This window comes from Rhododendron vialii, chromosome 12a (assembly GCF_030253575.1).
Source record: "Rhododendron vialii isolate Sample 1 chromosome 12a, ASM3025357v1".
In the NCBI taxonomy this organism is placed as follows: Eukaryota; Viridiplantae; Streptophyta; class Magnoliopsida; order Ericales; family Ericaceae; genus Rhododendron; species Rhododendron vialii.
The window spans coordinates 5261000-5273919 of record NC_080568.1 but is presented as its reverse complement, the minus strand read 5'-3'; the positions used below and the strand labels follow the sequence as shown (position 1 = coordinate 5273919).

General features: G+C 37.2%; 2 protein-coding genes across 3 annotated transcripts in view; one reads left to right on the top strand and one right to left on the bottom strand.

Moving 5' to 3' along the window:
- The window catches only part of LOC131310228 (putative disease resistance protein RGA4), a 103685-nt gene that overhangs the window by 31312 nt on the left and 59453 nt on the right, over window positions 1-12920 (top strand). The window lies entirely within an intron of this gene.
- LOC131309354 (uncharacterized) lies at window positions 306-7958 on the bottom strand. The gene is made up of 7 exons (XM_058336012.1): window positions 7819-7958; window positions 5606-5673; window positions 4615-4691; window positions 3919-4095; window positions 3714-3837; window positions 1876-1944; window positions 306-553 (listed from the first exon to the last, which is right to left on the bottom strand). Exons 1-7 carry the CDS (start codon window positions 7956-7958, stop codon window positions 477-479), a joined length of 732 nt encoding a protein of 243 aa, XP_058191995.1. The 3' UTR covers window positions 306-476.

The following is a 12920-nucleotide window of genomic DNA, read 5'->3' as shown; positions in this document are numbered from 1 at the left end:
AGGGCCGTTGGCAATCAAGATCACTGAGTGCGGTACGTGTACGTGTGACTCGGTAGGTAATACTTAGAACGTTGTGAGAATTTACATCATTTGGATAGGTATATCTATAACTGCACAATATATGATTATAGTGATTTGATTTCTTTCTGTGGTTTTTATCCATTCTGGAGTTTTCTATTTATATCTCTACGTTGTGCGATTGAGGTACTGGGCTTATGTGGGGCTGATCTTAGACTTGAAAAACTTGCAATGAATGCAGTCATGACTTCTTAACGTTTCGAGCGACCAAGATCCTAAGATCAAATGCTAGGAGCTTGAGGGAGGATAAACAGTTGCGGTTGTCTGTCCATACGGATATTCAGGCACAATGATGAGATGAAAGGAAATTGAGTTCAACTGCATATAAGATGTCTGTCCATACAGATTTATTGCCATTGACTAAGAGACTACTTAGTTTCACAGAGTCATTTGCAAGCTTATCTACGCGCGAGATCATGCAGGTTGAGCCGATTGATCTTAGCAGCGATAATGAAATCGCTTTCTGTAACTCCACCTACACAACAAGTCAAACATGTACATTTATGCATACTCATTCACACGGTTTTGACCAACTGAAACAATGAGTCTACTACGAAGGCAACTGGAAGAACAATGATACCAAAGACATTTTAATTCTGCGAAAATATACAAGTATAAATATGTTAACAAATTTCTAGATGGCTTATTTCATGTTTATTGATTCTTTTCTCATTTTTACTTACTTTTTTCATATCCAATCAGTCAGAGCATCTCTACTGGTGTAACATTTTATTCTATTTTAGCACAACGAAAGAGCACTTAATATCGATTTGTGGTGTCCAACTCCACCCTTATTATTCTATTTCAAAAGCGTAGTAATAAAACATAACATGCTATTTTCTTATGCTAAGTAGGGAATACGAAATACTATCTTAGCACGAGATACAGTACTCTATTGGAGTGAATGTTTTCTGCTGCCCTATGCTACTTTACCACTGCTAAACGCAAAGACTACAGCAATGGAGATGCTCTAACCAGTCAGGTTGTGACGGTCCGCCTCATTGCCTCAAATGGGGTAGTCCACCACACTAGCATATATCAAATCTTTCAAGGTATTCGGAGCTAACAACCTCTAATTTGATCATTTTAAATTCCACACCTGCACACTTGTTATGATGTCTGGATTGTTGTCTGCCTCTTCATACCGACACACCTAATCGATCGTTGTATCTAGGGGTAGGGGTGGAATTTTAGACACGACCCATTACGAAATTAGAGGGTTTAGGTCGAACACTTTTGACACAAACATGAATAGGCCTACAAAAGCAGGAACCAGTCAGAGACTCGCACACAAATAGGGTTTGGCTGAGTGCCATCCAAGGATTAAGTCAGCAAAGGAGCAAGAGATCTTGGTCAATCAATTTCAACCAAGCAAAGAGATGAAACCAAGTGTATTGAGGGTGAGAGAATAGAGATAGAGTTCTAGTTCACGAAGTCTGACCCCCTACTCCTTTGTCGTTGCTATTTATAGTGTGTACAATAAAATCTGCTTCTTCTTTTTTTTGCTGTCCATGTGCCAGTTTTTCAGAATTCCATGTTCTGTATCCATTTATGTGCTTCTTAGATCATAATACTCCAAGAGCTAAGCTGGCAGGCTTTTAGAGTCGTAGTAGTGCCCATGATTGTACACACTCGATCTAACGCCGATCTTTATAACTATAATGTAGTCCAAGTTAATATCAATGTATTATTTTCACCTATTAATATTGTAGGCCCTCGAAAGAAACAACATCATCACAAAAATAAACTAAAAAAATAAAAGCATGAAGGTTAGCTCAATAAACAGATGATTCTTACCAACAGCATGTGTCCATATCTCAATTTTGACTTTGTTCCATTCAACAAGATGAAGATCTGGATGATGACCTGTAATGAGATGCTTGATTTCCTTAGTGCTATAACCAACGAAACAAAGTTTACCAGAATGCGGATTACGCCAAAAGAATAATGTCAAAAAGAGGACCAAGTTAGGACACTGAGCCTACAAAGAGGTATCTCATCAGATTTGAGCCCACAAATTTGAAAGGACAGCAACATAGGCTCGTTGTTCAATGGACTTGTAAACAAGGGAAAACCCAAACTGATTCACACGGATTGCATTGCATAAACATTACAACAAACAATATTGTGTTTTATATTGGTGATACCTTACTTGAAGAAAACTGAAGAATGTATTAGATCTTCATTTTGTGGTGTGAGGTTTTGGAAAGTAATGATTCATAATATACATGCTGGAGAAGGAAGAAGGAATGTCTCTCTCCTAATCATGAGATTGCGAGAAATGAGGTCAATAGATGGAATACCCCACAACATCCATATCACGGAGATTATAATGAAAATAGGGGATTCCGGAACTAAGGCAGAAAGGTCTGGATCCTGCAGAATCTGCGAAGAAGAAGAAGGAAAGCAGTATGCATAAGCCACGAGCTCCTATTGTATATGCTCTATCCAAAAACCTCCATCATTGCACTCTTTCCATTCATGGATCATTGGGTTTAATTTGACAGACACTACTCCAGTCCCACCCAGAAAATGGATAATTCCATATTCTAACAGAATAGTGCAACTCCACAAAAGAACACAAACTAAATTAAATGTAACATTAAAATATTAAAGCATCTTCGTGTCACATCTTAGCATGTCTAAACCTAAAAATCCTAAAACAAGATCCACTTGAGCATTCTTTTAGGTCTACCACCCACAATTTGACTAATCATCTCTAGCTGGCTGGGAAATAATGGCTTCACTAAAGTTTCTCTAGCAATGAACACGTATAGAGTTTAACAGAATGACAAAACCAGCACAATCAAATTCAATTCATGTCCCTTTGAGGATGGCAAAAATTTTGAATGATAACTTCCCAACTATGACATTGCTATTCAGTCATTGACACTTCAACGTGGTTGCATTTCTCAAAAGAGCAAACCCACTGTGGCATCATATTCAGTCACGAGAAACTCCACTCAAAAGACTTTGCATAAATATACAACCCAAAACCAATGCACAAGAAAGAAAAAATAACAACCGAAAGATAATATTTTTAAGACCACATAGGAGTATCAGTTGGAAACAATGAGAGGGAAACATGACTAAGATCTTGTGAGTCTTATTGTTGAGAGCTACAGGATCCACTTATATAGAGCCGATTTTATCCCAATGGAGGCACTGCAGGGAAGACCGAAGGTAACATAGGCAACAGTCTACACGAATACTTAAGAGGATACAGCCGCAGGTAGAGTTAATTTAGAGAAAGATACTGAATTAAGCCAGTTTAAGTAACTATCATGCCGTAGATGGAATGGCGAGTATAGCAGTAATTCTAGACAGTGAATGAAACCATTCATGTAGAAACTCGTGTAGGCAAGTTCAAAGGTTGTTCAACTTCCTCCATAGTATTGTTGTCTTCATGCGTAACAAATTTAAAAGAATCCATTCTTAGGACCTAATTAAGTTCATGATCAACCATTAACACCAATGTGGGTATAACATTAACTTTTGATGCACTTTGCTTAAGATGAACATGCTGGAGATGCAGCTTCAGATTAATTATGTGTTCATCAAGACTACCTAGACCTCAAGCTCTTAAAAGAGTATCAGCAATTTAGGTGAGTTTTGATCTGAGATTAGTGAGATACCTTCTGCTTCAGCAACATTAGCAACAGCCTGAAAGAACTCCAAACCTTTCAAGTAAGTCTTGACTTTCCATGACCGACTTAACCTCAATCTACCATTTTCATTTACCAAGGTCCATCCAGGAACCTAAGCAAGAAACCAGATTAGTAAATACCTAAAAAGGAGGAAGTGACATAAATATACCAAACTTGGATCTAAAAAGAAAACCTGTGAGATCAATTCATTTGCTGCTTGTTCTGTCATGGCCCTCATCTCTTTTGCGTTGCATGGCACACACTTCTTGGATGACAAATCTAACAAGGAAATCATAAAATTACTGACAAACCAAGGCGAAGGCAAGAAGGACCCGGTGGTGGCCACTGGCCCCAATGAATGATTTGGGAACTGCAATTGGACCTATAGACTTCAGAAACTAGTACAAATTATCCCTTTTAAAGTTATACTACGCACCCGACTAACTTCATTTATGATTCCCAATTTTAACCCAACAATCATGCAAACCTTTTATAAAATGAAAACTCATGGGGGACTATGTTAAAAAGAATAATAGATACCTCAATAAGTTCTTGACTCCACTCATGATAGCCGACTTGAAGTCATGTTTAATAGTTGCCCCAACTGGTGGTGTAAATTACTGACTTAGAGCCAATTACAAATAAGTATATAAGTTGTTACCAATTGCAAATCCTATCATCCTTTTCCTCATCTTTTCTTTGTTTTTTCAATTCCACAACCATCACTAAAAGTAGTGCAAGCTAGGCGTGGAAACTTAGATAGGCAGCAACATTAACAAGCTATTGCCTAATTTCCCATAAGACGGTTTCAAATATATTTATGTTCTAAAACCTATCAGCTTCGCAAGTAGCCACACAGGTCTCGTTTTTCTACAAAGACCACTCATACCTTCCGGTTTACGGCCCATTGTCCCAGAGGAACTTCAACAGAGGAAACTCTAAGAATATTAAAGCTTAAGTGCTTCACTAAGAGGAGAATGAGAGTTCAAAAATGAGCACTCTGTCCTTGCCCGTCTCACCAACTGTAAGGCAACCGTCATACATTCTACCATTCCTCCCTCGCTACGCAACTCATACTTCCCATGAACATAGTACCTTACTACTACCAATAGAGAACAAAAGACAAGGTTCCTAATACGCTTCCTGGCATTTACACTCTTAGTTTTATTGGCTCGCGAAACAAATAACATGATCTACACGTCCCCCTCCTCTAAAACTAATAGATAGAGCCTTCCCAACAATCAAAATTCAAGTCCAAATTAAAACTTATTAGGCAAATAAACACGAGTCACTGGGACCCACTGAAGACCATGTACTCACACATCAATTCAGAAAAAGGAACTGCCTTTTAAAACTACAGAATGACCTCTAAAAGGGCCTACTAAAACTTTGCCTTCTATTTTTGGTTGCAGAACCCAATAGATGTCCATGCACATCCTAATAACCTACTAACTGCCTAACTCTATTGAAGCCTTTCATGTTTCAAGCTCCAAACGGAATTCCTATTGCAAGTGCCTTTGCTATAAGACCACACAATCATCCATTCTTTTGAGACTATCTTTTTATTGATCGGAATCTAAATAAAATATGCATTTGCACTACGTATTTATATCGTCCGCATACAGAAAAAGACTTTTCAATGTTCATCCGAAATCATCACCAAATCCGAGCAGCTCACAATTTGATTCAATTCACGTTTCGCAAAAGGACATTCTCGATTCGATTCATGATTTGATAGCTGTAACTTTAAGCATCAATTCCTATGCTACAAATCCAGGAGATTATTCTTTTTCCAGAATTTCAACCCAATAGTCCATGGACCATATTCATTCAAGGTATGTCACGCACCAACTAACTCAAATCTACACCATAGAACTAACTTCCTGAATTTATTGCTAATACAAGTTCAGCGTTACATAGCATTTCTGAAGAGATGTAAACACAGCACCTGATACAACAAAAAAAAGATGTGCAGTAGAGGCAATATTAGTCAAGGGCACAGTCTTTAAAATCTATGATATGGGATCTATATGTAGAATCATATCATCTCCTTCCAAAAACTATAAATATCTCACCCCGTATTCTTTGTTATAGAAATCTCATGAATCTGGATACGAACCGTGTATCGTTTATTTTATTTAAGATAAAGTTACACTGAGAACCCCTCATCTATACGTTTTGGACACGAACCCCCTAACCTTTAAAAACGCCTAAACGCACCCCCTCATGTATAGGGTAAATTATATTTTGCCCCCTCTAACTATCACCCGGTTACACTATGCCCTCTCTAACTATTTTTTTTTGGTACTTAACCACCTTTAACTACCAAAACCTGGTAAAGGTAGACCTTCCGTTTAGACTCTGTTATGTCTTTGGATAGAAAGCAACATGTGCCGGTCACATGTCATCTTTAGTTCAATTTTAAGACAAATATGCCCTTTATCTACCTTTCCCCACCCCAACGTCTCTGTCTCTCTTTCATTTATACAAAACAAAACAGTTGAGCACAGGAACCTCACCCAACTCCTCTCTTCCTTTTCTCACCTCTCTCTGTAAAACTCTCTCTCTCTCTCTCTCTCTCTCTCTCTCTCTGTTGCTTTTGTTCTCTCTATGACCACCACAAGACGCGACGGCGGCAAAGAGAGCAAATAGGGTCAAATCTACCGTCGGCCTTCATTAAGGTTTCTAGGGTTTCAGAGCTCGCACCCGATGGTGGCAGAGAGATCTCCTCTCTGCTCAACTCCGTGCTCTCTTCTTCTTTGATCTCATCTTATCTCTCCTCATCATCTTCTATTTCTCCAATAGGGCTCCGACAACATCATTTTCCGTTGGTCTAAGTGGACGCGACGGCGGCAGTGGAGGACTCGTCGATGTTGTGGGCCTCGATTTCGAGGTGGGTTTGTTTGAGCTTGGAGATAAGGTAGGCATTCTCGTCGATGAAGACGGAGCGGCCATGGTGTTGATGGTGTTCCAGAGGAGGGTTTCGTGGGTTTGCCGAAGACGAGAAAGTTGCAGTTAGGGCAGCGGCGGAGAACGGCGGCAACGGATTTGAGCTCGGCAGTGAAGAGGCAGTTTTCGTCTGTGGAGTTTGAGCATCGAAGATGGGTTTGGGTAAGGGGGTGCCGTTGGCGGCCCGATTGTGGTGGCGGTGGTGTTTCTGTTAATTGGGACTCTATTTTGGTTCCAGTTAATGGTGCAGATTTGTAAAGAGTAATAACCGGTTAATAAGGGCTCTTTTTTCATTCCATCACGCTCGTCTTGTTGAATTCTTGATTTGAGAGAAAATAAGTGATGGGTTTTGTGAGTACTGTGATAGGTTTTTTCGAATTTGGAGTGGGTATTTCAATTGGACTTGTAATTGGGTGTTAGTTGTTCATCTTCTCACCGAGTGACGTCAATGGTGTCCGAGGAGGTGGTTTGGGTTTGGTGATGGCGGTGGGATAGAAAAAAAGGAGCTTTGGACAATAGTGTCCTATTCTGAGAGGGCAAAATGGGAATTTAACGTTTTCTGTTAATGACGTCTAAAGCATTTGGGATTTACATGGTTAGAGGGGGTTAAGTGTTGAGTTTTATAGTTAGAGGGGGTAAAGTGCTAATGGACGTTAGTTAAAGAGGGTTAAGTGTAATTTACCCTTATCGTTACCCCAGTGACACTCTTCCATTTCAGAACCATTTGTTGCAAAGGCACATGTCACTAGTTTGATATTTATTAGACAAAAATGCCCTTAACGCCAATACATACATGTTTCTTCCATTTCAAACCTCATTCTTGATTCTCCCCATATCACACAGTCGTGACTCTCTCTCTCTCTCTCTCTCTCTCTCTCTCTCTCTCTCTCTCTCTCTCTCTCTCTCTCTCTCACACGGCAGCAGCCATGGAAGGGGGTACAAATAGCAGGTTGCATTACCATCTGTAGAAGAGCGAAAGCTTGCAGAGCGGCATTCGCCTAATTACATCTCTCTCTCTCTCTCTCTCTCTATTAGTGAGAGAGTGGATGAGAGGTGTGTGCTAGATCAAATCTTGGAGCTAATGGATGAAACTGTTAATTTTCAACAAAAGAAGAAGCGCAAGTTGGAGCTCTGAGTGGATTACCCGTTTTGAACCCGATCTAAAATAAAGTTGTATAAATTGGCGTCTAGAATTATGAGAGTGATGAGAATGAGCGCCGTCGCAGGCGGCGGCAAAGGAGGAACTGGTGGTAATGGTGGCAGGCGGCGGCAAAGGAGCGCCATTAGGGCGGCAGCTTCCTCACCATTGGCTAGGTTTTAATGGTAAGAAATTAACTTGTTTCTGGGGGTGGGTCTTGGTCGAATTTAATGGTGGATCTTGGTCGATTGAATTTAACTGTGGGTCTTGGTTGGTTGTTGGTGCTGCTCGTGGTTGCTCTTGATCGGTTTTAATGGCGAGTTTTCGTCGTCGGCGATCGACAATGGCAGCGGTTGGGAGGAAGATGAGATGACGGAGATGAGTTTTGCTTGATGGGTGCATTTGAGCATTTTTAAAGGTTATAGGGTGTTTGTGTCTAAAAATGTATAGATGAGAGGGTCTTTATGTAATTTCATATTTATTTAATGAACCAGGGTGCATTTGAGCATTTTTAAAGGGTAGAGGGTGTTTGTGTCCAAAATGTATAGATAATGGGGTTTCTATGTAATTTTACATTTATTTAATGAATTATATTGAGATTCGTATCACATATCATAAGATACGTTAACAGAAGCTAATATACTATAACATAATATTATACCTAAATATAATCTAAAAATTTGGTGTATATTTGAAAATAGGAAGTGTTTTGTGTATGAAAAAAAAAGCTTTTAGGATGGAAAAAAATCCAAGTCTCTCAAGTAAGATCTATATCGCATTGAAGCTTTTTGGTGCCTGAGTTAAGGGAAGAAAAAAAGGAGCCCTTATCTGATTCACGCAAAACAATCGAAATACGTTCTTTCTTTCATTTGAGTTTTGAATTTGGGTTTTCTTTAAATGATTTGGATACAACCATAATTAGATGAAAAGATCATAACGCATTTGGTGTTTCACTTCTTAAAATATGGTATGATTTGCTGTAAATAATTGTCGGATACAACATTATATCTAATTACGCCGCCATATCGTATGATTTCTATAAAAAAAGATATATATGGGGTGCGATACATATTATTTTCGGAAGGAGACGATACGAATTGCAGGATACCATCCCGCATCGTAGGATTTTAACCATGCCTGCGAAATATTCATGTATCCCAATTCGATACGCATCCTATGATTACTTGTTTTCAAACAAGTCATACCATATTTTAAGAAGCAAAAATGAAACATGTTGTAAATTGTTTGATATAATTATGGTGACATTCAAACCATTTAATGAAAATCGAAACTCGATCCACTAGAGCTCAAATAGAAGAAAAAACATATTTATGTCATGTCTTAGTTGAATCAAATAGCAGGACCGGCTCTAAGATTCTCGGGGTCTAAGGTGGAATTGAGAGGAGAAAAAAAAAATATCATAAGGAAAAGAGAGATGCCTAGACCTTGAATCATGTATCTATTGGATAGCAAAACTAAAATTTTCCACTAGACTAGATTGCTCATCAATTACATACTTTATTATACCTATTTGGGGCCCTAATTTTGAGCCAAAGTTCGGGGGCTTACGCCGGCGGCCTTGTCTGGCTTGGCTCAAAGCTAGCTCAGTAAATACAGACTCTTCTTCTCTTCCCCTGACCAAGGCACTGGAAAGCCGCAAGGGGATAAACCACAATTGCGAGACTCGGAATTTCTCATCCTAAAAATTTATTTTTCATAAATACACAGTTCTATATCTATATAGCACTTTTTATTTTGTAATTACGTTTAACTATATTTTTATTGTGTGTTAGTAATTGTTAACTTATCTTACGTTGCATAATGCGTATCTCAATACAATTCATAGAATACAAAAATTAATACACCGTACGTATTCCAATTTAAAACACTGTAAGAAACAAAAGAAAAAAAAATTCATTGATCCCAAGAGCTATCATAAGTCATATGGACAAAAGTTGTTGTAAAGCACAAAACATTCTGAACAATTTCTTGCCCCCCTTTAAATCAATCTAAATTTAGCAAAAAAGTATTGAATTCTCGCGATTTAAACCTCATGTATTCAGGTGCTTGCAAAATCGACATTGACACGTTCTGTCTAGCATGAAAAAGGGCGCGGGGTAGTACACCGTACGTTGTTTCCTCCAAACAAAATAATAAAAATAACTTCCCGAAGGAAAAACTAATTTTCTCTCTATTTCTATTTAATTGTCCAATATTGTGTGCATTTTTTAAAAATTTATATCTCTCGACATATATTATGTTTTATTTTTTGAAATCATAGTCTTATAAAAAAAATTGAAATCTGTCAAAAAAAATTCATATTACATATTTTTAGCAATATATGTCAAAAATATAAATTATTAAAAATACACATAATACCGTACCGGACAATTAAATAGGAATGAAAGAAGTACTGTACTAGCAAAAAAAAGAAATTGGGAATTGTAGGGAGGGAGGGAAGTACCGCCCATTAGGCCGAAGGAGGCTAAGAGACGGTGAAACCAATGGAACCAACAGAAATCCAAGCGAGAAAGTCTGAGTGCGTGTGTGTTAGAGAGGGGGTATTTATTAAAGCGAGAAAGTTTAACAACCGAAATGCTACTGGTACATACAATCCGTGCACAAATTGTGCACAGATTTTGTGGTGGGGCCCATTATGGGTCCCACACAAATGATCTAAGTCGTTCATTAAATGTAAAACATTTTTTCAAGGGTTTCTATAAAAAATCAGTTCAATCTAATACCTATAGATGCTTGATCTAATTATCTAACTTTTCATTATCCAAAAATCTGAATGAAAATTTAGATAATTGGATCGAATACTTATAGGTATTAGATTGAGCTGATTTTTTACGGGAACTCTTGAAAAATATTTTACATTTAATAAATAGCTCGGATCATTTGTGTGGGACCCGTGGTGGATCCCACCACAAAATCTGTGCACAAATTGCCTGTACTAGTAGCATGGTTCGTTTAACAAAAAGTCTGTGTGTGTGAGAGAGAGAAAGAGTGTGTGAGAGAGAGAGGAGGGTACTTTTAGTCAGAAATTCACGCAAAATGTTCCTTTGAACGGTTGTGCCAAAGAAAAATTATACTATGCCCCAAGGGCATAGCCACGTGGTGCCTTCAGGACTTTGTGCACCACACATTTCAGTTGTGGACCGACTGAAATGTGTGGTGCAGAAAGTCCCGGAGCACCACGTGGCTATGCCCGGGGGCATGGAATAATCTCTCTGTGCCAACTGATGCTACTGTGCACTCCTTAAGAAATTATAAAATGTGTTGTCACAATCAAACTGTTAACTACGCGTTTATTTCTTGAGAGGTGCTTTTCCTTCCTTCCTTGACACTCCACCCCCAGACCGCACAACCCCATTTCCCTTATTACCCCACGTTCCAGTTTGCCTTTTTTTTTTTTCTCTTTTTTTTTCCCTCTTTATTTCCTTTTCTTTTTTTCCGGTTTGAATTTTTTTTCTTTCTTTCTTTTTTATTTCCTTTTCTTTCTTTCCAATTTGAATTTTTTTTTCATTTTTTAATTTTTAATTATTTTCTTTATTTGTTTCTTTTCCCATTTACCTCCCTTATTTTTTTTGTTAACTCAAATTCTATTTTCAATTAAAATTGACTTTATACTTTATAAATTTTTGTGATTATGTAGGCTTGTATGCATGTATACCTAGAAAATCTAAGAAATACTACTTGTAAGACAATTAATAGGTTCAAGTTTATTTCTAGACTTTGTAAAGTAATTGAGAGAAAAAAAATGTTTCAATTGATCATGTTTATCTGACTGTTTTTTTTTCTTTTTTTGTCCTTTCAAGATTAAAAAATATAGTTATAAAAATAAGTGTTCCAATTTTCAATCCATTTGAACTGGTGCAAAGATGTTATTTTTTTGATCATTTCATTCTAAATGGTCGTAGTAAATTTTTCGCTCTAAGACTTTTCAATGGGCACCCTAAGATAACTCTAAAACTAAATAAGGAATCTTAGGGTGCTCGTAGAAATGCCTTAAAGCTAAAAATTTACTACGACCATTTAGGATGAAACGGTCAAAAAAATAACATCTTTATACCGGTTCAAATGGATTAAAATTTGAAACACTTATTTTTTTACACCATTTATATATTAAAAAATATAGTTAAAAATTATGTATTTCAATTTTTTAGTTAAAAAATATAGTTGAAACACAAAGTCCTCCTTTTATAGCCTCTGGATATAATATTTTTGGCACACAAATCAACATTTTTGGACTAACCGATCGCTGCCTTATCTTGGCACAAGATGTTATTTTTTTGATCATTTCATCGTAAATGGTCGTAATAAATTTTTGACTCTAAGGCCTTTCAATGGACACCCTAAGAGAACTCCTTATTTAATTTTATAGCTCTCTTAGGGTGCCCATTGAAAGGCTTTAGGGTGCTCGTTGAAAGACTTTAGAACCAAATACTTATTTTTTTACACCATTTATACATTAAAAAATATAGTTAAAAATTAATCCATTTGAATCCGACTGTTTAATGAATACACTTATTTTTCTAATGAATCCGAAAGTTTTTTTTTCTTTTTTTCCTATATATATATTACAAAAAAAATAGTTAATAAAATAAGTGTTTCAATTTTCAATCCGTTTGAATCAGTGCAAAGATGTTATTTTTCTAATCATTTCATTCTAAATGGTCGTAATAAATTTTTGGCTCCAAAGCCTTTCAATGGACACCCTAAGAGAGTCCTGAAACTAAATAATGAGTTTTAGGGTGCTCGTTGAAAAACCTTTGAATAAAAAATGATGAAATGATTAAAAAAAAAATACGATCTTCGCACCGGTTCAACTGAATTAAAAATTGGAACACTTAATTTTTAAATCATATTTTTTAATATAGAAAAGGTGTATTTATAGAATTAAATAAATAAAATAAAAGAAAGAAAATAAAGAAAGAAATTAAAAGGGCGGGGTAATTTACGGAAAGGGAGGGGGGTAATAGGGGGAAAAGGGTTTGGGGTCGGGAGGGGTGTGGGGTCCGGGGGTGGGAAAAATAATTTACTTATTTCTTGTGTTTTACTTCGTCCCAGTTTACAAGACCATCATTGCTGTTTTGTACTACTCC